The sequence below is a fragment of the Salvelinus namaycush genome, chromosome 37 (genome assembly GCF_016432855.1).
Source record: "Salvelinus namaycush isolate Seneca chromosome 37, SaNama_1.0, whole genome shotgun sequence".
In the NCBI taxonomy this organism is placed as follows: Eukaryota; Metazoa; Chordata; class Actinopteri; order Salmoniformes; family Salmonidae; genus Salvelinus; species Salvelinus namaycush.
The window spans coordinates 9,557,034-9,580,842 of NC_052343.1; the positions used below are offsets into that span (position 1 = coordinate 9,557,034).

General features: G+C 42.3%; 1 protein-coding gene across 6 annotated transcripts; it reads right to left on the reverse strand.

Moving 5' to 3' along the window:
• Positions 1 to 265: 265 nt before the first annotated feature.
• On the reverse strand, positions 266 to 17,732 carry LOC120031153 (upstream stimulatory factor 2-like). 6 transcript variants are annotated; one of them, XM_038976753.1, is made up of 11 exons: positions 17,301 to 17,732; positions 11,164 to 11,201; positions 10,751 to 10,854; positions 9,670 to 9,789; positions 9,243 to 9,390; positions 8,835 to 8,922; positions 7,122 to 7,160; positions 5,963 to 6,021; positions 2,721 to 2,815; positions 2,209 to 2,337; positions 266 to 1,548 (listed from the first exon to the last, which is right to left on the reverse strand). In XM_038976753.1, the coding sequence occupies exons 1-11, from the start codon at positions 17,339 to 17,341 to the stop codon at positions 1,459 to 1,461; spliced, it is 951 nt and encodes a 316-aa protein (XP_038832681.1). In that variant the 5' UTR covers positions 17,342 to 17,732; the 3' UTR covers positions 266 to 1,458. The 6 variants fall into 6 exon arrangements, with proteins under 6 accessions (XP_038832681.1, XP_038832677.1, XP_038832678.1 ...); XM_038976749.1 differs by having other exon boundaries at positions 2,709 to 2,815; XM_038976750.1 differs by having other exon boundaries at positions 10,751 to 10,857; positions 17,301 to 17,731.
• Positions 17,733 to 23,809: the final 6,077 nt, after the last annotated feature.

The window sequence follows — 23,809 nt, forward strand, 5'->3', positions numbered from 1 at the left end:
GTATTAAAGTACTCAAAAGGTTTAGTATTTGGTCCCATATTCCTAGCACGCAATGATTACATCAAGCTTGTGCCTACTTAAACTAGTTGGATGCATTTGCTGTTTGTTTGGTTGTGTTTGATAACAACAGATAGTCCTGAATGAATCGTGAATAATGATGAGTGAGAAAGTTAGAGGCATAAACATCACAACCCCCCCCCCCCCCCCAACAATGCTAACCTCCCGTTATTGTAATGGTGAGAGGTTAGCATGTCTTGGAGGTATGATATCTGTGCGTCGAACTTTCACTCATCATTATTCACGATTCATTCAGGACTATCCGTAATCAAGGTAGCATCCATATTAATGTAGAAGTGTTTAGAAACTAATTTACAATAAAAGTCGCTCCAAAATGACAATGCATTATTTACCATTGATTTCTATTGGGCACAAAATAATCAGAATCAATCTAAACAAAGAGCAAATGCATCCAACAAGTTTGTAGAGTCACAAGCTTTCTGTAATCATTGCGTGCAAGGAATATGGGACCAAACTCTCAACTTTTGACTACTTTAATACACATGAATACATACAAATACTTTTGGTCCCTTAAATTGAAGGGGGACAATGTACAAGAAGTACTGTAATTTCTAGAACGGTTCACCCGATATGGATGAAAATACACCAAAACTAAAGCTGACAGTGTGCACTTTAACCTCAGTCATTGTATCATCTCAAAGTGCTGGAGTACAGAGCCAAAACAAAAAAATGTGTCATGTCCCAATACTTTGAGCTCACTGTATATCGGTGTCACTTCTGAAAACACCTAATAATATTGCCAACGATCAAGGCGTTCTTTCACATAGTTCTGCAATGCAGCGGTTTATTTGTATCGTGTTTCTGTTCTACTGGCTGGTAACCTACCACTCACTCATACATCATCTATTCCTCTAGGATACATGAGCTTTTCTAAATGAGTCTTTCTGGGCATATTTTTAACAATACACAAACTAATAAATTAAAACCGCTAACGTAACAAAAATGGTAATATGAATCTCAACCACAAATACAGACTAACATAAAATATGACTGAAGAGAATGGGAAAACTCCTCAATAACAAAATATCCAACGTCAATGGAGGGAGGAGTTGTGCAGAGGGTTTCTCTGGGCTAGTAGAGGGTTTCTCTGCTGGTTGTGACCGGTTCTCTCTCTGAGACATGTCAATTGTCTACACGGTGGCTTCTTTTGTCATTTCAACTGATCCTGGATCAGTCAAGTGCAGCCAACAAAGCAGCAGGAGCCTGCCAAGAGTCTCGGATGCAGCCTCAAAGACAAGGCCAGGGAAGACTAACTGTCTGCGACTGAAAAACAGTGATTCGTCAGTAGCTCGTTTATTTTGTTCTGTTCCTACGTGTCGTCTCCAGGCTGCCTCGTTCTCCTCTTCCTTCTACCCATCCTGCTCTCCCAGTCTCCCTCGTTCATTGTGGCGGCGTCTCGCCCACGCTCTCGATGCCGTGCTGCTGGAGTTGCGCTCGGAGAAGGGCATTCTCATTCTTCAGCTCCTCGATCTGAGACAAACAACAACAATGTCCGCCAACAAAAAACAACGGGTGTCCTCAATGTAATCAATGAATTAGCAGCTTAACAAAATACGTCAACTTCTAGGCCTCACTTGTTCTTTCAATGATTGAAGAACTAGACAGAAACGTCTGTTGTATACACTTTTCAACAAAAGTTTTGGACAATCCTGGCCATAACATCCATCTGTTTTAAATCTCAAGGTACTGTACTATCATCCCAGCTTCTCCTCTGGGCTATCACACTCACTGCCTCTCTATCCCCCACAGGACTGGAGACTGTTCACTTCTGAGCATTAGAATGAGGACATGGAGAGCGATGCTTTGGGATTCAATAAGGAATGAAAGGCAAAACACTCTCCATACAATTCTATAACTTCATTTTGAAGGAAAAATGGCACTTCGGTCGTCAGACGTAAAATGAACGTTAAATGTGATCAAACGCCTACATTTGTTTGAACATCAACCCTTTCTGTTCGCAGGCATGTGATTCTATGTGATAGCCTGGTCCCAACGCTGTTTGTGCAGTCTTGCCAACTCCAATGTTGTGCCTGACAATGACCATAGAAGTTGGCAAGATGGCACAAACCGATCCGGGTCCAGGCTAGGCCTCTGATTCTTTGTGATACCATTCTTTCTAGGCTGTTTTACCTGCTGTCTGCAGAGCTCGTTGTCCACCTGTACTCTCTCCACCTCTTTGACACCGTCCAGGAGCCTCTGGTTATTCTGACGGAGCTCTCGGATGTAGTCACACGCCTTAGACAGGATGCCCCCTTTACTCTGGGGGAAGGAGAGAGGAGTTCATTAAGATCTTGCTGTGTGGACGACAGGAAGAGTAACCGCTGCTTTCGCAACATCTATTGGGGATCCTAATAAATACCAATACTTGTGCATGCACACACACGTGTCTAAATGAATGCAAACACCCCCCCCACACCCACACAATTGATTCCAATTAAAAATCGTATCTTCCCTAAGCCTAACCTTAACCTAACCACTAAGCTTAATATAACCTTCATACAAGGGAGGACCGGCAATATGTCCTCACTTCTCTGAATTTAAGTTGGTTTACCATTCTTGTGAGGACTTCTGGTACTCACAAGTACATTAAAATGTGTACACACACGACAAAGCTGCTGAGAGTGCCTTACAGAGTGACTTACAGCCCCCGTCTTGGTGCTGTCTATGTTGCAGTCGGGGATGATTTTGGAGAGCGTGACGATCCAATTGTTGATCTTGTCTCTCCGCCGCCTCTCAACTGTTGAGACACACAGAACAGGTTCAGAGAAAGAGGTGAACAATAGGGATACATGCGGAGTGGTTAGGGTCTACATGGATATTTTTCTCTGCATGCCTTGAATAGTCACTTAGCTAGACATGTGACATTGTGGGAACATCTGACAGTTCAACAGCAGCCTCTAGTGGTTGGTTGATATACAAAATGAAATTCCCTAAAAGTGCCTCTGGGATAGAATTAGAAAAAAGATCTATTGTCCACTTAATGTGGCTTTGGTTTCAAACATTAAAAAAAGAAACATTAAAACATCACAAGGTGCAGCTAATTTAAAAAGAAATTCAACAAGATATTGCATACAGTACATGGCCAAAAGTATGTGGACTCCCATTCAAATGAGTAGATTCAACTATTTCAACCACACCGTTGCTGACAGGTGTATAAAATCAGGCACAAAGCCATGCAATCTCCATGGACAAGCATTGGCAGTAGAATGGCCCTTACTGAAGAGCTCAGTGACTTTCAACATGGCACCGTTATAGGATGCCACCTTTCCAACAAGTCAGTTCGCCAAATTTCTGCCCTGCTAGAGCTGCCCCGGTCAACTGTAAATGCTGTTATTGTGAATAGGAAACGTCTAAGAGTAACAACGGCTCAGCTACGAAGTGGTAGGCCACACAAGCTCACAGAACTGGAACGCAGAGTGCTGAAGCGTGTACAAATGGTATGTCATCAGTTGCAACACTCACTACAGAGTTCCAAACTGCCTCTGGAAGCAATGTCAGCGCAAGAACTGTTCGTCGGGAGTTTCATGAAATGGATTTCCACGGCCGAGCAGCCGCAGACAAGCCTAAGATCACCATGAGCGGTGTAAAGCTCACAGCCATTGGACTCTGGAGCAGTGGAAACGCGTTCACTGGAGTGATGAATCACGCTTCACCATCTGGTGGCAATTCGATGGACTAATCTGGGTTTGGCGGAAGCCAGGAGAACGCTACCTGCCCGAATGCATAGTGCCAACCTTAAGTTTGGTGGAGGAGGTATAATGGTCTGGGGCTGTTTTTCATGGTTCGGGCTAGGCCCCTCAGTTCCAGTGAATGGAAATCTTAACGCTACAGCATAAAATGACATTCTAACTTTGTGGCAACAATTTGGGGAAGGCCCTTTCCTGTTTTAGCATGACAATGCCCCCGTGCACAATGCAAAGTCCATACAGAAGTGGTTTGTCAAGATCAGTGTGGAAGAACTTGACTAGCCTGCACAGAGCCCTGGCCTCAACCCCACCTAATACCTTTGGGATTAATTGGAACGCCGACTGTGAGCCAGGCCTAGTCGCCCAACATCACGAATGCTCGTGGCTGAATGGAAGTAAGTCCACGCAGCAATGTTCCAACATCTAGTGGAAAGCCTTCCCAGAAGAGTGGATGCTGTTATAGCAGCAAAGAGGGGGGCCAACTCCATATTCATTTCCATGATTTTAGAATGAGTCCATGTACTTTTGCCATGTAGTGTATCTTGGAATGCAGAAGTAAAGCACAGAGTTGCATGGTTAAGATACACTACCGTTCAAAAGTTCAGGGCCACTTAGAAATGTCCTTGTTTTTGAAAGAAAAGCTAATTTTTTGTCCATTAAAATAACATCAAATTGATCAGAAATACAGTGTAGACATTGTTAATGTTGTAAATGACTATTGTAGCTGGAAACGGCCGATTTTTAAAGGAATAATAACATAGGTGTACAGAGACCCATTATCAGCAACCATCCCTCCTGTGTTCCAATGGCATGTTGTGTTAGCTAATCCAAGCTAATCAATTTAAAAAGGCTAATTGATCATGAGAAAACCCTTTTACAATTATGTTAGCACAGCTGAAAATGTTTGCCCTGATTAAAGAAGCAATAAAACTGGCTTTCTTTAGACTAGTTGAGTATCTGGAGCATCAGCATTTGTGGGTTCGATTACAGGCTCAAATGGACAGAAACAAAGTACTTTCTTCTGAAACTCGTGAGTCTATTCTTGTTCTGAGAAATGAAGGCTATTCCATGCCAGAAAATGAAGATCTCGTACAACGCTGTGTACTACACCCTTCACAGAACAGCGCAAAATGCACAACTGAGCAAGAGAACAAGTACATTAGAATGTCTAGTTTGAGAAATAGACGCTTCACAAGTCCTCAACTGGCAGCTTCATTAAATAGTACCCGCAAAACACCAGTCTCAACGTCAACAGTGAAGAGGCGCCTCTGGGATGCTGGCCTTCTAGGCAGTTGCAAAGAAAAAGCCATATCTCAGACTAGCCAATAATCTTTAATTTTTAAGATTGTTCTTTTGCCTGACACTAGACAGAGGAAGATTGGGGAAAAAAGTGTTATGGACAGGCGAATCTAAGTTTGAGGTGCTCGGATCACAAAGAAGAACATTTGTGAGACACAGAAAAAATGTAACGATGCTGGAGGAGTGCTTGACGCCATCTGTCAAGCATGGAGGCAATGTGATGGTCTGGGGGTGCTTTGGTGGTGGTAAAGTGGGAGATTTGTACAGGGTAAAAGGGATCTTGAAGAAGAAAGGCATTCACTCCATTTTGCAACGCCATGCCATACCCTGTGGACAACGCTTAATTGGAGCAAATTTCCTCCTACAACAGGACAATGACCCAAAGCACAGCTCCAAACTATGCAAGAACTATTTAGGGAAGAAGCAGTCAGCTGGTATTCTGTCTATAATGGAGTGGCCAGCACAGTCACCGGATCTCAACCCTATTGAGCTGTTGTGGAAGCAGCTTGACTGTATGGTATGTAAGAAGTGCCCATCAAGCCAATCCAACTTGTGGGATGGGCTTCAGGAAGCATGAGGTGAAATCACTTCAGATTACCTCAACAAACTGACAACTAGAATGCCAAAGGCCTGCAAGGCTGTAATTGCTGCAAATGGAGGATTATTTGACAAAAGTTTGAAGGACACAATTATTATTTCAATTAAAAATCATTATTTATAACGTTGTCAACATCTTGATTATATTTCCTATTCATTTTGCAACTCATTTCATGTATTTTTTCATGGAAAACAAGGACATTTCTAAGTGACCCCAAACTTTTGAACAGTAGTGTATATTGGCTCAGAGAACATTGAATTGGGGAGGATTGTGGGTGATGTAGGCCCTTCCCTTTGCTCACCTTCATTGTGTTGCGCTCTCCTCCTTTCATCTCTGGGTGTCCGTGGGCCATCCATTTTCCTACAGACAAAAATAGAACATTTCACCCATTTTCAAAACCTGGGAGTCCTCAGTCCACCTCCATACAAACAGGTGCAAACAGCTAGTTAAATGTTTCTAACTCTTCAGACCAAAATAAAAAATCTTCAGACTACAGCGCTCCACGCAACTAATCCAGTGCAAGAATCCCCCACCAGAACCACTATCTCAAAGCACCTGACCCTTTTACAATTACACACCACTCAGGCACCAGAGCCGTACTCTGCAGGGGGGCCGCCCTGCACCGCCTTGGGCAGCCGTGCTGATCTGAAGCAGCCGTATGGGGCAGCATATGAGGTAATAACACCACCTTGGTGCTGACAGCGAGACGCAGTGACTGGAATTACTGTATTACTGACTGTCTGACGACCATCTGGACAGGCAGATTTCTTGGAGGTATCTGAGGTGTACGTGTCCTTCCCTGCTATACCCCGGAGACAGTCTAAGGCGCAGGCTTCATTATAATCCTAAATTTCGATGTTGTCGCATTGGTGTCCAGAGTATGGCTAATGACAACTGTTTTTCCTATATGTGTTTTCCCCGTGCTATTCTTTAATTAAGTTCCCCATACGTGACAGCCAGATGAGCTCATGAAGGCACTGGGGACGAGATGCGCAGGGCCGTGACAGTAAACTAATACAATTCGACAGCACTTACTTTGACAAAGCTTTAATCCGTCTAATGAATTGTGTCATAAATTAAACCAAAATGGCTGGTGTTCACACAGTGCCCTTACCTTTTTCACATCTAATGAGTAAAAGCAATTAAAAGCAAGCTAAAACAAAGGGGGCTGTTTTTACTTTAACCTAGCTATTCAAGGTCTTACAGAACTGAACAGAAACACAACTCATTGCAATACTGCATCAGGACTACCATCAAAGAGTACACACACACTTTCCAATGCTAAATGTAGCTCAATCACATCAAGGGTCTAACATAATCACCAGGGAATTGTACTAAAGGGAATGAAGGGGGAATAGGGAGCTGGTATGATTGTTCTTTCTTCTTTGTGGTATATGATCTAGGCCTAATTTGATTGGTTTATTGGTTGCAGGGGGAGGGGATGTGGAAGTTGTCCTCACCAGTTTAAACCGTCATGTTGCAGCATCTCGGGTTCGTCTCTGCGAACGGCAGGTAAGCGGTGGAAGTTTTCATTTCATTTCATTTATTTGCACAGATCAAATATGTTCAGTCATGGATTAGTTTATGCGTTGTTGATGAAAGAATAAATAAAAAATACACAAAGTATCACACACAAGAAAAACATATGGAAAGGGGGAATAGAATGGCAAAACAAGTCCTCCCTAGACAATAGCACACATTGCAGTGGTATCCAGCCCTTTTAGACTGTACATTTAACAGTGGAGTAGATAAAAGCTTTACTGGTAGCCAAAGAGAACTGGGAGCACTGCAGCCCGACACTAGAACTAGACATACAACAACTGGACTGGTCTTGTACGAACATCCCACACAAAAGCCCCAAGAAGCCTAAAGAACTTGGGAAGAGTCCAGATCAGTCTTAATAACAAACCCATAGCCCAACACCTTACTGTGTGCAAATTGACGACCATCCCCTTTACCTAAAGCTAAATTGTAAAATGTATTTTCCCCCCCGAATATAAGAAGCTCCATGTTGCTCTACAGGCCTGAGAATAAGAGTTCATCACATACAGGCAGGGAAATGGCAAGGGATATCCACTCAGTCCAACACAAATTAGATTTCAGAGGATCATGTGTTCGTTCTGGATGGCAAAACAAGCATGGCATTATGTCAAATTTAAAAAAGCACTTTGGAACCATTCTTCCAAACCATTTCCCTTATGTGCAGAACCCTTGAAACAATCTCATAACAAAAAACACACAACTCCTTATTTTATATTATATAAACACTTGCCTGGCACTCCCCCTTCTAGATGATATGTTAGTTTATGGGCATGTTTACAATTTACTCACACCCCTTGGCTCTGGGCAGCATGTCTTCATAGAAATTACATTTCCTAAATTAACCAGAACACTAATGTCAAATTAATTCACTGACACAAATATCATTAATCATCCATTTGGCATGAGAGATTATTTAGATTTTCAGCATGGATTAACCAGAGTTAACAGTTTGGTTTTGATTCAGTGTTACTCATTCAGAGTGGTTTGAGGAAAATAGCTTCATCGCATGCTAATGATATTGATGATTGTGAAAGAGATAAACAAAATGAGGAAGTAGACAAAAAAAGGGGGAAACCAGGGCAACAAGGACAGGGACACAATGACCCTGTGAGGACATCATCCATCCCACAAGAACAGCAATGTTCAAGGAAACTACACACACGCAGTGCTGTCTGACCCAGATCCAGGTCACGCTCAACCCAAATCTCTGTGAAAGTGAATAGGGGGGATGCAGTGCGACTATACTTTCAGTTTTTGGAGAGAATAGTCAATACTACGTTTTCGATATTTAATCAGTAACTTAGTTTTCCAGTCTAACTGATACATCTCAGACTCAAAGCAAACCAACTCTTAGATGTTCTAGAAAAATCCTGTCAAATGACTTCTTAACAGGTCATTACTGATGAAAGGTTGAAATTACCGCATAACACCTAAGCGTACAGGCTAGTTCCTACTTGGAAAACATGTCTGACATGCTTGTGGTAGATGAACGCAAGGACTGCGTAGGTGGGTTTTTGACTGCTTAACATCTGGAGTGGCTCAGACTACTGTGTGCATGGGCTCTCCTTTCAGAGTCCCTCTAAAATGAGGGACATAGGAGGAGAGCAAGAAGCGCTGTGGTTGATACTCACTCAGGGTAGGGGTGTGTGCGCGGGGCTATGGTTCGCTGTGTGCCTGTCTGCAAGACGTCAGGAGGGGTCATCATCACGTAGAACTGACCTGTGGGAGAAGAGATGACATGGGAACGAGCGAGAGAGAGAGCGAGAGAGAGAGAGACATGGGGCAGGTTGGAGACTTCAGTGACAAAGTCTTAAGGGAGAATTTGCTGGGTGACACTGGACTCTAGCAATGAGACAAACCTTGAGGCTGAGGGGATGAACAGTTAATCTCTCTCAGTCAGCACTGTGTCGTGGTACTCAAATGTCAATTTGATAAGTGGTCATTCTTTATGTCTGGACTTGAACCAAAAACGAGGGACAGTATTTTGCCCTCAGAAGACTGCTAGCCTAGCGTTAGAAGTAGAGGTAGTGCTGACTCACCCCCGGCCTGTGTGGGGTCGGAGGTGGTCTGCACAGACACAGTGCCGTCGCTCACAGCCGTAGCTGGGAAGTAGGCGAAGCGCGTCTCCCCTCCCAGCGTCTCTCCCACGGGGCTACCCCCATTACTGAAAGGGTTCTGGATCACAGCCTGACAGGGGACAAGGTGGGAAGGGTTAGCAAGCCCTACTGACAACTAACTTACGACATGGATATTAATTGATAATAATTAATTACAACAAGTGACACATTTATATATATATATATATAAATAAATGTAAGTGTCCTGATTCCTGCACAACAACAATATACAGATAACTTGTATAACGATCAATAGTTTGATACTACTGAAGTATGTCAGGCTCCCTAGCCATTAGGAACTGTGTTATTGTAAGGGGTGACAGTAGTGGCCTCGGTTCCTGGTACCTACCTGGGCCACTGCTTGAGGAGCGCCGGGGAAGGCGGCCGTGGAGACCACGCTAACCGGCCCTCCCCCGTCATCTCTCCCCTCCAGCTGCTGGTCAGTTACCTGGACAACACGGTAAGTCACCTGGGGAAGAGAGGGAGACAGAGAGAGATGGAGAGACAGACAGAGAGAAACCAGAGTCATTAATTCTACAACAAAGAGCACGGGATGCCTTCTAGCCTGACGTCATATTGAGGTTCACACCCTAGGCTATAGTATTTAAACCCTTGCACATTGAATGATACTGCTAGGCCTACAATTGATCTACACACCCAACGTATGCTTATATGGCAGAATGTGCCTAATTCAATATAAAAACAACTTCAAAATAATCTGTATTTGTACCCCTTCATCATGTGACTCACCTCCTGACTAGCATGTGACACCATCCGCATGCCAATCCAGGAAGGGAATCACATGATCACTCACACTAATTGTGTTTACTCCAAATGAGCAGCGAAAGGACCAGCTCTATCTAGCTTCATCCCAAAAAATAAATAAAAAGGATTTATGTGAAGATATAACGTTCACTGTGACGGTTCACAAAAGCGTAGACGTAAACATAAACAATTAACAAACCAATTTGACACCCAAACCTGTAGGCCTATATCAGTGTCCTGGCCGGTTCTGCTGTCTGGGTTCAAAGCGAACGAACACAAGGCTCTCAATTCAACGGAGAGGTTAGTGTTGAATTACAGGGTTATTCAGGGTTTTCCATTGTGTGATGCGGTTGATTCTCTAGTGGAGGGATGGGCAACACCAGTCCACAGGGGCCTGATTGGGTGTCCAGTCCCAGCTAACACACCAGACTCCAATAATCATGATCGTCAGTTTAGAATGCAATTAGTTTAAATCAGCTGTGTTTGCTAGGGATGGGGGGAAAGTATGACACCACTCTGGCCCCTGGGGACCAGAGTTGCCCATCCCTGCTCTAGTGTGAGTGAGTGATGCAGTAAACTGACCTCATACCGTAAAAACAGACCTATGTGAATTCAGCTAGTTAAAGGTTTCTTAAAAAAAAAAACGCTGTTCAGGGGACACCCACCTGACCACCCTCAGAGCGGAACTGGTACTGAATGTTGTGGTCCGCGAATGCCTGGGACTGCTGAATACTGCCTATGGTAACAGCAGTCTGCTCCCCTTCCCCGTCTCCTGAGAGAAGGACAGTGGAATGAGAGGATCGATAGAAGGATGGAAGAGAAAATTAACACTCAGATATCCTTTGATGAGAAATGAGTGAGACAAGGAGTATTATTGCAAAAAAGCTAGGCCAAAAAATATTTGACACTTAAGCGTGTGTTTTAGGTCTGTTCTTTGGTCGTTTTTTTAAAGCAGCAGGTTTTTCAAGAGGATGCCTGAAATGTCAGTACTTTCAAATGTATGAGAGTCAGAATGGTGAAGGTACGCACAATGGCACACATGCATCCGAAACGCATACATCCCACCATAAATTCTTACCTTCTAATTGGACGACCTCCTCCTCTTGTTTTTCGTGACTAGGAAGACATGAACAAAGGAAAAATTCTAAATATAGGCAAGCAAAGTCTAGCTGACAAGGTTAATATAGAGTAGGGGATGGCAGTGGAGTACAAATGTTAGTGACCTGGCTAATTGCCAGCAGTGGTGGGAAAAGTACTCAATTGTCATCCAGTAAAAGTAAAGATACCATATTAATAGAAAATGACTCAAGTAAAAGTCATCCAGTAAAATACTACTTGAGTAAAAGTCTAAAAGTATTTGGTTTTAAATATACTTTAGTTTCAAAAGTAAATGTAATTGCATATATTAATATTAAGCAAACTAGATGGCAGCATTTAAAAAAATAATGACAAAAAGAATCATATTTACAAATAGCAGGGGGTATATTCCAATACTCAGACATCATTAACAGAGCATTTAGAGATGCCAGTATTTTTACTTAAGTACTTCACACCACTGCTTCCTTTCTCACATCAGCGTCACTAAAAGGCATGGCCATCGCCTCCTCAAGCACAACGAACAATGGCAGACTGTGGCAAGGAGCCGATGTAGAAATCGCTCTGTCATTTCCTGGTTGCTAAAATTCTACACTCTTCTCTCAATTTGAATAGCGCAGGGAATCATTGTGTAGGGAATCTAAATTAATTAATTAATTAAAAATTAAAAAAAAAAATCGCTGTAAAATATATTTTCAATAAATAAACGTGGCTGTTTGAAGTTGGTGGACTAAACAAAGTAAAACAGTCTCCACCATCGTCTATGCAATCTTGAATCCTTGGGAGGTAACCACCATGGCCTACAGTATGCTCGCCAGCATCCCTGGGACATCGGACAGCACTAACCTCCACAGAGTTGCGGGACAATTTGATGCGGGGTAAGGGGGAAGAGTCGTTTATATTCAAAGTGTTGTTGCAATTCACCTAGCTTCCACATGGGTGAGATATTCTACATTTATTTAGCATGTTCAATTCTTCAAGAATCAATGGGCAGTGTTATCTTATATTCATTTAGCAGTGGTGAACGCTGCAAAAAATATGATTCTTTTTTTATTTTTATACACAGAGCATAACCAACATTAGGAACACCTAAGGTGTCGAAAGCGTTCCACAGGGATGTCCAATTTGTAAGTCGCTCTGGATAAGAGCGTCTGCTAAATGACTTAAATGTAAATGGATGTTGGCCCGTGTTGACTCCAATGCTTCCCACAGTTGTGTCAAGTTGGCTAGATGTCCTTTGGGTGGTGGACCATTCTCGATTCTGACGGGAAACTGTTAAGCATGAAAAACCCAGCAGTGTTGCAGTTCTTGACACAAACCAGTGTGCCTGGCACCTACCATACCCCGTTCAAAGGCACTTACATCTTTTGTCTTGCCCATTCATTCTCTGAATGGCAGACATACACAATCAATGTCTCAACTGTATTAATGCTTAAAAAAAAAAAATCTTTAACCCGTCTCCTCCCCTTCATCTACACTGATTGAAGTGGATTTAACATGTGACATCAATAAGGGATCATAGCTATCACCTGGATTTACCTGGTCAGTCTATATCATGGAAAGAGCAGGTGTATACTCATATACTAGGGGTGAACGTTGAAACGTTTACACGAAGTTGGGATCATTAACATTAAATGACATCCCTAACTGAAAAACTGTTGGTTTTTTATATTTGTTTTTCCCCTCCACATAATTAAAATCACAGTGCAGTTATCACAAAACATTATTCTCCCTGTTATAGCCTAACTACATGATAGACCAAAAAAAGGCGTGTAGTTTAAATAAAAACAGGGAGGAAGAGGCGAACTTTAGGCTACTTGGTGAATTTGCGAGGCATGCAAGACAAGACATTGCGAGATGCAGATTACCAAGAGATCATATAGGCACGGTTCTGCCTGCCCCATCCTCTCTCTTGGGCGCTGCCCTGCCTGCGCTTTCTCTTGGCTAATGATGTAAGCCTGTGTTCAGTCTTCGGTCTGTTGCATGTAGAATAGCCTAGCCTATTAATTTTGTCTCATAGGCCCTAATATGGAATTACAGTAGGCTACAGGTAGCCTGTATCAATTAACCCTGAAAGCGCCTCGGCTAGAGCATGTTTGTTTGTCTTTTAGGGTAGGCTACACCACAGCTTATTAAAATGCTGACACGAAACCTTCTCTGGTGATATGAGGCGGGACTAATGTCCATCACTAGGCGACCAGAACTGTCAATCAAATAATATAGACCAAACTCTCCTAAAAAAAGTACTTTAACGTTTGTTAAATACAGTGGCTTAACAATATATTTAGTAGAAAGAAAACACATCTAGCTACCCTACCATAGCAAACTGCATTAAAAAAACATCAGTACATTAAATCAGCAATGTTTGTTGTCAGGGCAAAAATACAGATAATTCTATGCCGGAGCAGAATTCTACTGTCTGAAATGGTAGGCCTACAGACGCTTATGATGAGTCACTTTTTTTTTTAAATTCTCCAAAAAGTACATTGTTGCTATCGACACGCTGAATTCTATGTCTGTAAAAGGGTTGCGGTAGATATAACTTCATTACCCGGCCGTAGCGGTCATACATACAAGTTTTGCAATTATGCTGCGGGACTTAGAGGTAATTTGTGGTTTAGTACGGTACCCAGCGCAAGGGGGAGTTAGAGCACTGATTATGCTTTTGGGTCCTACTGTGTCTCTAACTGACAATGAATGGGCGACATAAACCTAAATAGAAACGGATAATTGTGCAATACTTCAGTATTACTTTCTAAAACTGTTGTTACACTAAGGTTAGGATTATTTTGCTCTTACTGTAGTACTGTAGACCACTCCCGACTGGTCACATTGTACAGTGCCTGAGTGGCGCAACTATGTTGCTGCAGATGCTGGTTCAATACCCATGCCAGCCTCGACTGGGAGACCCATGAGATGACTGTAGGTTTTTGGCTTCTATCCCTCTAAAAACAGAAATAAATAATTCTAAATAACAAACTGGCTTTATTTACAAATTAGTAACAATGTCTCACCCCATGTTCAAGAAAGGCCTTTTTCCTCGCTCATATTACGTTATTTGAAAAATGAAATCTCCAAAATAGTTATTATTTAAACAAAGCGATTAATATTATTATTAATTTAGAATAATATAAAAGCCCCTTGGATACAATCACAGATCTATTATTAACTCTGTTATTAGCAGGACAATATATATTGGTCATGCTTCCGAATGGCGCACAATGGGATTTTCTTGCAGTTCTCCAGCTGTATCCACTGAAAACGCGCAAGGTTCAAGGCACGAGGGCAGGGGGCACAGGATGGGCCGCAGAGCCGGGAACAGAAGATGGACCTAGCCCATGGGGAAGGGAGGAGGAAGGGTGGACCCCCACCCCGCCACACTGGGTAGCACAGAGAAACACTAAGAGGAATTGCACCAATAATGGTGCTGACTAGGGAAACGTTTCCGCTGTTCTTAGTGCCAGTCTGCACGTTCAAACTAAAACAATGTAACTAATAATGGCATCTTTATAATTTCATGAATAAAATAAAAATACTCTTTCAAAATGCAGATGTTAATTTAGTAATTCGTTATTGATGCATAACTATGGGAAAAAATATCACAGAATTACAGAAATATCCTCTATATGTAATTATTGGTGGAGAGTCACGTCATATTTTTCGATCTACTGTAGGCGACATGAGTCTCACTAGCATTGAGTAATGCGCTGTAAAAAGGGGTGTCTTATTTAAAGAGCATATTGAAGTTAGAAGCAATAGGATTTGAAGCAATAGCCTACAACTACTTTAACACCGATTCGCGCTGCTCCGAGACACGTATGGGGACTATTCTTGATAAATCAATGAGATTTTTATTTGGACTGAATCTTCGTTTGGGTATTGGTTGGACTACAATTAGGGTGTAGAAATGTTATGCTCTTAGTGTAACCTTTATTTAACTAAGCAAGTCAGTTAAGAACACTTTTTTTTTTTTTAAAGGACAGCCTACTCCTTCCTCCCCGTCGGGGAACTGAACCTCGGTCTAACGCACGACACAGAGATTCTTTAGCTAAATAGCCTAGTACTGTAGCCTACTCCCAACCATCACGTTGTACAGCGCCATATTTTCCGTTCCATCCTACAGGAAACCCAGGGGGTGTTTTGTTTTTCTTGGAATAGAAACATCATAATATTAATCAAATTAATTTAGCAAAAATTCTTAAAATCAGTCCCATATACTATGTTCTTACAAAAAAAGGTTTGAAATTCTCTAGCACAGCCACTATTGAAGGCTATCAAATGCTTCTCAAAGATGCCCTCTGGTGGTCAAACTAGCACTAACGAACCAGTGGTTGGCACTGGTACACGTTAAATAACGTGCCATAGAACTCCGCGGAACCATGCAAGCTGTGCGGCAGTACGCTGCAACTTTTAAAGGACGAACCACTGTAGGCTACGTTATAGGATCATTATTCTGCATTGTGAATTGACATGGAATAAAATAAAATAAAGTCATTTTAACAGAAAACACTAAGCAAAAATTGACCAAATATTATTTATGAATTAATATATATACATACATACACACACACAGACACAAACATTTGAAGTCAGAAGTTTACAAACTGATTTTAAATGTATTTGGCTAAGGTGTTTCACAATTCCTGACATTTAATCCAAGTAAAAATTCCCTGTCTTAGGTTAGTTAGGATCACCACTTTATTTTAAGAATGTCAAATGTCAGAATAATAGTAGAGAGAAATAAATAAATAATCTCTACTATTATTCTGACATTTGACATTCTTAAAATAAAGTGGTGATCCTAACTAACCTAAGACAGGGAATTTTTACTAGGATTAAATGTCAGCAATTGTGAAAAACTGTGTTTAAATGTATTTGGCTAAGGTGTATGTAAACTTCCGACTTCAACTGTGTGTGTTATCTATTAGTACCAGTCAAACGTTTGGACACACCTACTCATTCCAGGATTTCTCTTTATTTGTACTATTTTCTACATTGTAAAAATAATAGAAGACATCAAAACTATGAAATAACACATATGGAATCATGTAGTAAGCAAAAAAAGTGTTAAACAAATCAAAATATATTTTATATTTAAGATTCTTCTAGCCACCCTTTGCTTCCTGGAAGCTGAAAATGTCCCAGTTCTTCCCTGGCTTTCATACTTAGACATTTCACCCATTGAGCATGTTTGGGATGCTCTGAATCGACATGTACAACAGCGTGTTCCAGTGAAGAGGTGCGAGACAAGGTACTGACTGGTTCTGATCCACACCCCTACATTTTAAGGTATCTGTGACCAACAGATACGCATCTGTATTCCCAGTCATGTGAAACCCATAGATTAGGGTCTAATGAATTTATTTCAATTGATCAATGTCCTTATATGACCTGACCAAATTCACATAGAATTGTACAGTATACAATCACATTGAAAGCAAGTCTATGAAGCAGCAGATCTGTTCTATGCGTCCTGGTCTTAAATTTAGTTTTTGGAGTCTTACTTTCAGTTTTGTACACCTGCTTCAAACAGCTGAAAATACAATGTTTGGTTATGTAAAAATATATTTCACTGCGGTTTAGATGGTACAATGATTCTCTACACTATAGTTGCTTGTTTTGTGGCAGAGCGATTTCTACGTACAAAAATGAAAAATTAATGTAGCAGCTACATTCTAGCTGTAAGCTAACAACTTCGTATATCTCTAACTAACGAACTAACTAACTAACGTTATCTAGCAAACTAACTAATGTTAGTTCAGTGTTATCGAAACTGATAGCCGTAGCTAGCTAGCTAACGTTAGTTTAGTTAGCTAGCTAGCTGCCTGGCGATACTACTAGCAAGATTTAGATTACTTAACGTTACCTAGTACTGTAAATTATCTACCGTAGATAACCGTGTTTGCATGAAATTCTGCAATCGTTTGCTATACTGTAACCGTTTTCTAGTTGGATTTGCTAGCTTAGCTGTCCAAAAAGATGACTAAAATAAACCACTTTATAGTATCTAGTTTATACTACACATAATCAAGCTGATCTCTAGAAAATGGAGGCCAGGCCTTCGCTTGCTAGAGGAGACGTCTATACATGATGGAGAGGAAGTGGCGGGCATTGTATTACCTTGTCGCGGTGTCCAGACTCTGTTCGAGGTGCATATCCATCAGGGTTGGAATAAAATGTGATATTCACTGACACAGACGCGTAGATGGAAGTGCTGATCACGGGAACAAACACTCGGGTCATGTGAGAGAGACAGTCCAAGACACGTGAGGCATAGATCGGACTCGAAGTTAAAATGGAGACCGCTGCCGCTGGCTGGGGTTTATGTCGCTCTCGAAGCTTTCGTTCTCACGGTTTCACTCGCGCCGCTTGCACTGCTAAATTGAGTCTGGGTCGTCAGGATAGCAACTTGGACTGTTGGAGTTGTTTCGTTGCAAGGTTATGGCACAGTAATTCGTCGAGTAATTTCGGTCAATGTTTTGTCACGCTCGGTTTTTTCTCCTCTCAAAACCTCTGCAGTAAACCAGCGTCCGTCGTGTGTCACAAAATATGGAGTGGACTATTAGTGTTAGCGAATTTAATTCCCCGCCCTGCTCTGCATCTATTTTTGTTCAACTTTTGATCTTGGAAGAGGAGTATGTAGAAATGTGTTTTATGAACAGTAGGCTACATGGCAATGTTGATTTGATGTGCCCCTGTTTGAAATGAATTTCAACCTTCTCCATTACATCGATTGCGTGCCAACATTTTTATTATTACATTACAATTACAACTCTGATCATTTTGTTCTGTCTACATTCATGTCTGATATTTACACCAAAGATGGTTTCGAAACTGTTCGGAGTACAAATCAAGCTCATGTGACATGTGATGCTGCTGATCACGTTGGTTTACTCAGGTGAGAGCTGAGATCGAATCCGGGTTTTTGCTTTAACCACATGACTACCCTGTCAAATGAAAGTGATATACGATAACGAACAGCACCATTTTGTGGTGCACTGAGCATTTTGTAAACATTGAATCAATCAAATAAAAATGGTGTGCAAAGTCTACCTACATTATTTAAAAGTGGTTGATATAATAGTACCATTTTAAATAGATAAATTAAGAGGATATGTGAAGGAGATTCTTCTTCCACTGATATTTTCTATTGACCACCAAGGAACATGTTGCATTTTTAATATGATTTAATACAACTTTTTAGATTGGGTGTGCATGATCATTTTCTTGACAACTTCCAAAAAGCATCTTAAGGCTAAGTTAATTTTAGAACCATAAGATCCTATGGTTCTAATGATGAAGTTAGACTTAAGATGCTTTTGGGAAACAGGGCCCTGGAGCCTTTCAGTGGGGACAGCCTGGGTCAAGTTCTGGGTTGACCTCGCTTTGTGTGCTTATGGCAACCATTGGTATTTCTATGCATCTCAAATGCATTGCCAACTCACTTCCATTCCCCAGGATATACTGGTGATGCTTCTGGTTCCAAAGAGTGTTTTCTCAAAGTCTGAGAGGCCCCTAAAGTGTATATATTTTCAGGTATGGTTTTAATTGAATGTGTGATTGTTTGGTCAACATGGTCATTAAAAAAATATCTACAGACCAGTGGCGGTCAGTGAGGGAAGGGATGAGGGAGGACAGTTTTTATTTCTATTACAGCATACTGGATGATTCTCATTCATATTCCATTCACCCAGTTCAATGTAATAGTGATAGGTTTAGGCTACTACATGATACTCAAATAATTTCCCCTATACCCATCATGAGGTTGCTACAACCTAGCCTATGAATGAAAGTTTACAAAGTAGGTGCACACAGGTCGAGAGACAAATTTGAGTTGACAGACAGTGACATTCAGTACCACTTTGCACAATCCTGCATGCATCTATCTTAAATAGGGTGTAATCATTAGTCCAACAGTTGCAAACAACATTTTCTATTGGACAACTTCAGGTATTTTAAGAAACGTTTTTCAACAGAATCGGTGGAATGAATACACCCCTAATCAGGCGTAAACATAGTTCACTTTCATAGCAGCCACGTTGTATTCCTTCTTGCAAATATGCGCTCTCCTCTCACCTTGTCCCATTGCTTGTGGACTTCAATGCACAACACATCAGCTCAGCTGTATGTGACCAGGCGAAAAAACCTTTCCAAGCCAAACCGCTGCACACATTCTACATCGTTGTCACCATATCAGCTAAAGTAACGTCATAGCTAATAGAACTAAGGCGTTAGTAAACCCGCTACAATCATGCAGTAATGTTACAGTATACTACAGTCAGTCAGCAGTTACACCAACGGGCCCCGGTGGCAATACATTAGTAATACCAAAAGCTTACCTTGACTTGGAACAGTTCCAGTGTTGTGTTGGAAAGTCATAGCCAGCTAGCTAACATAGCATCCTTCTGTTTGAGCAGGGTGTTTTAATAGGCTAAACTTTCAAGCTAAGTAAGTGAAACTGAAAGTGAAAAAGAAATGATGAAATTTCTCTCTTGCTTCTTCATTTTGGAATAAATTAATTTCTTTAAAACTATTCAACTATTGTCTTTCTCTTTGAGTCAACTACTCACCACATTTTATACACTGCAGTGCTAGCTAGCTGTAGCTTATGCTTTAAGTACTGGATTAATTATCTGATCCTTTGATTGGGTGGACAACATGTCAGTTCATGCTGCAAAAACTCTGATAGGCTGGAGGACGTCCTCCGGAAGTTGTCATGATTACTGTGTAAGTCTATGGAAGGGGGTGAGAACCATGAACCTCCTAGGTTTTGTATTGAAGTCAATGTACCCATAGGAGGGTGGAAGCTAGCTGTCCTCTGGCTACACCATGGTGCTACCCTACAGAGTACTGTTGAGGCTACTGTAGACCTTATTTGCAAAATGGTGTGTTTTAATCAATTATTTGGTGATGTGATTATATTTAGTTTAGTTATATTTAACAAGGATAACTTTTAAAATGTTAGAACATTTACATTTTTATGAAATTCACTGAGGAGAATGGTCCTTCTCTTGCTCCTCTGAGGAGCCTCTGCTAAAGACAATCTTGAGATTAGCTGCCTATGATGTTTGAACCAGACTTCTATTCCCATAAATTACAATGACGGCCTACCGGGGAACAGTGGGTTAACTGACAGATTTTTACCTTGTCAGCTCAGGGATTTAATCCAGCAACCTTTTGGTTACTGGCTCAATACTCTAACCACTAGGATACCTGGCGCCGAAAAACAATGAAGTACTTTTTAACCCTATCCACTTTATATTGGCCCAGTGTTTGTTTTCATAATCTTACATAGCTGCTGCCACTCGCTGTTTATTATCTATGCATAGTCACTTTACCTCTACCTACATGTAAACTCAGCAAAAAAAGAAACTTCCTTTTTCAGGACCCTGTCTTTCAAAGATAACTCGTAAAAATCCCAATAACTTCACAGATCTTCATTGTAAAGGGTTTAAACACTGTTTCCCATGCTTGTTCAATGAACCATAAACAATTAATGAACATGCACCTGTGGAACGGTCATTAAGACACTAACAGTTTACAGAAGGTAGGCAATTAAAGTCACAGTTATGAAAACTTAGGACATTAAAGAGGCATTTCTACTGACTCTGAAAAACACCAAAAGAAAGATACCCAGGGTCCCTGCTCATCTGCGTGAATGTGCCTTAGGCATGCTGCAAGGAGGCATGAGGACTGCAGATGTGGCCAGGGAAATAAATTGCAATGTCCATACAGTGAGAAGCCTAAGACAGCGCTACAGGGAGACAAGACGGACAGCTGAACGTCCTCGCAGTGGCAGACCACGTGTAACAACACCTGCACAGCATCGGCACATCCGAACATCACACCTGCGGGACAGGTACAGGATGGCAACAACAACTGCCTGAGTTACACCAGGAATGCACAATCCCTCCATCAGTGCTCAGACTGTCCACAATAGGCTGAGACAGGCTGGACTGAGGGCTTGTAGGCCTGTTGTAAGGCAGGTCCTCACCAGACATCACCGGGCAACAACGTCGCTTATGGGCACAAATCCACCATTGCTGGATCAGACAGGACTGGCAAAAAGTGCTCTTCACTTACGAGTCGTGGTTTTGTCTCACCGGGGATGATGGTCGGATTCGCACTTATCGTCGAAGGAATGAGCGTTACATCAAGGCCTGTGCTCTGGAGCGGGATTGATTTGGAGGTGGAGGGTCCGTCATGGTCTGGGGTGGTATGTCACAGCATCATCGGACTGAGCTTGTTGTCATTGCAGGCAATCTCAACACTGTGCGTTACAGGGAAGACATCCTCCTCCCTCGTGTGGTACCCTTTCTTCAGGCTCATCCTGACATGACCCGCCTTGGTGTAACGCATGACAATGCCACCAACCATACTGCTCGTTCTGTGCGTGATTTCCTGCAAGCACGTCTGGGACCTGTTGGATCGGAGGGTGAGGGCTAGGGCCATTCCCCCCAGAAATGTCTGGGAACTTGCAGGTGCCTTGGTGGAAGAGTGGGGTAACATCTCACAGCAAGATCTGGCAAATCTGGTGCAGTCTATGAGGAGGACATGCACTGCAGTACCTAATGCAGCTGGTGGCCACACCAGATACTGACTATTACTTTTGATTTTCACCCCACTTTGTTCAGGGACACATTTTTCAATTTCTGTTAGTCACATGTCTGTGGAACTTGTTTAGTTTATGTCTCAATTGTTGAATCTTGTTATGTAAATACAAATATTTACACATGTTAAGTTTGCTGAAAAAAAACACAGTTGACAGTGAGAGGACGTTTCTTTTTTTGTTGAGTTGATACATTCAAATCAAATTTAATTTGTCACATGCGCCGAATACAACAGGTGTAGTAGACCTTACCGTGAAATGCTTACTTACAAGCCCTTAACCAACAATGCAGTTCAAGAAATAGAGTTAAGAAAATATTTACTAAATAGACTAAAGTTAACAAAAGTGACTATGCATAGATAATAAACAGTGAGTAGCACCAGTGTAAAAACAAAAGGGGGGGGGGGGGGGGTTCAATGTAAATAGTCCGGGTGGCCATTTGATTAATTGTTCAGCAGTCTTATGGCTTGGGGGTAGAAACTGTTAAGGAGCCTTTTGGACCTAGACTTGGTGCTCCGGTACCGCTTTCAGAGAGAACAGTCTATGACTTGGGTGACTGGAATTTTTGGCAAAAAGCTTGGCCCCAGTGATGTATTGGGCCGTACGCACTACCCTCTGTAGTGCCTTACGGTTGGATGCCAAGCAGTTGCCATACCAGACGGTGATGCAACCGGTCAGGATGTTCTCGATGGTGCAGCTGTAGAACTTTTTGAGGATCTGGGGACCCATGCCAAATCTTTTCCGTCTCCTGAGGGGGAAAAGGTGTTGTCGTGCCCTCTTCACGACTGTCTTGGTGTGTTTGGACCATGATAGTTTGTTGATGATGTGGACACCAAGGAACTTGAAACTCCGCTCCACTGGAGCCCCGTCATTAATGGGGGCCTGTTCAGCCCTTCTTTTCCTGTAGTCCACGATCAGCTCCTTTGTCTTGCTCACATTGAGGGAGAGGTTATCCTGGCACCAGACTGCCTGGTCTCTGACCTCCTCCTTGTAGGTTGTCTCATCATTGTCGGTGATCAGGCCTACCACTGTTGTGTCGTCAGCAAACTTAATTATGGTGTTGGAGTCGTGCTTGGCCACGCAGTCATGGATGAACAGGGAGTACAGGAGGGGACTAAGCATGCACCCCTGAGGGGCCCCAGTGTTGAGGATCAGCGTGGCATATGTGTTGTTGCCTACCCTTACCACCTGGGGGCAGCCTGTCAGGAAGTCCAGGATCCAGTTGCATTGGGAGGTGTTTAGTTCCAGGGTCCTTAGCTTAGTGATGATCTTTGTGGGCACTTTGGTGTTGAACGCTGAGCTGTAGTCAATGAACAGCATTCTCACATACATGTTTCTTTTGTCCAGGTGGGAAAGGGCAGTGTGGAGTGTGATTGAGATTGCGTCATCTGTGGATCTGTTGGTGCGGTATGCGAATTGGAGTGCCTCGAGGGTGTTCGGGATGATGGTGTTGATGTGAGTCATAACTAGGCATTCAAAGCACTTCATGGCTACAGACGTGAGTTTTACGGGGTGGTAGTCATTTAGGCAGGTTACCTTCACTTTCTTGGGCACAGGGACTATGGTGGTCTGCTTGAAATATGTAGGTATTACAGACTCGGTCAGGGAGAGGTTAAAATGGCTGTGAAGACACTTGCCAGTGAATCCATGCAAGCTCTGAGTACATGTCCTGGTAATCCGTCTGGGCCCACGGCCTTGTGAATGTTGACTTGTTTAAAGGTCTTGCTCACATTGGCTACGGAGAGCATGATCACACAGTCGTCCGGAACAGCTGGTGCTCTCATCCATGCTTCAGTGTTGCTTGCCTCGCATTTAGCTCGTCCGGTAGGCTCGCGTCACTGGGCAGCTCGCGGCTGTGTTTCCCTTTGTAGTACGTAATAGTTTGCAAGCCCTGCCACATCAGACGAGCGTCAGAGCCGGTGTAGTAGGATTTAATCTTAGTCCTGTATTGATGCTTTGCCTGTTTGATGGTTCGTCTGAGGGCATAGCAGGTTTCTTATATCCATCCGGATTAGTGTCC

Coding starts and splice junctions, on each gene's coding strand:
- LOC120031153 (XM_038976748.1), bottom strand. CDS start 17,341: ATGGATATGCACCTCGAACAGAGTCTGGACACCGCGACAAG. Junction 7,161..8,834: donor CGCACACACCCCTACCCTGA/GTGAGTATCAAC, acceptor TGCCGTTCGCAG/AGACGAACCCGAGATGCTGC. Junction 2,338..2,708: donor CGGGGGCTGTAAGTCACTCT/GTAAGGCACTCT, acceptor TCCTTCCCCCAG/AGTAAAGGGGGCATCCTGTC.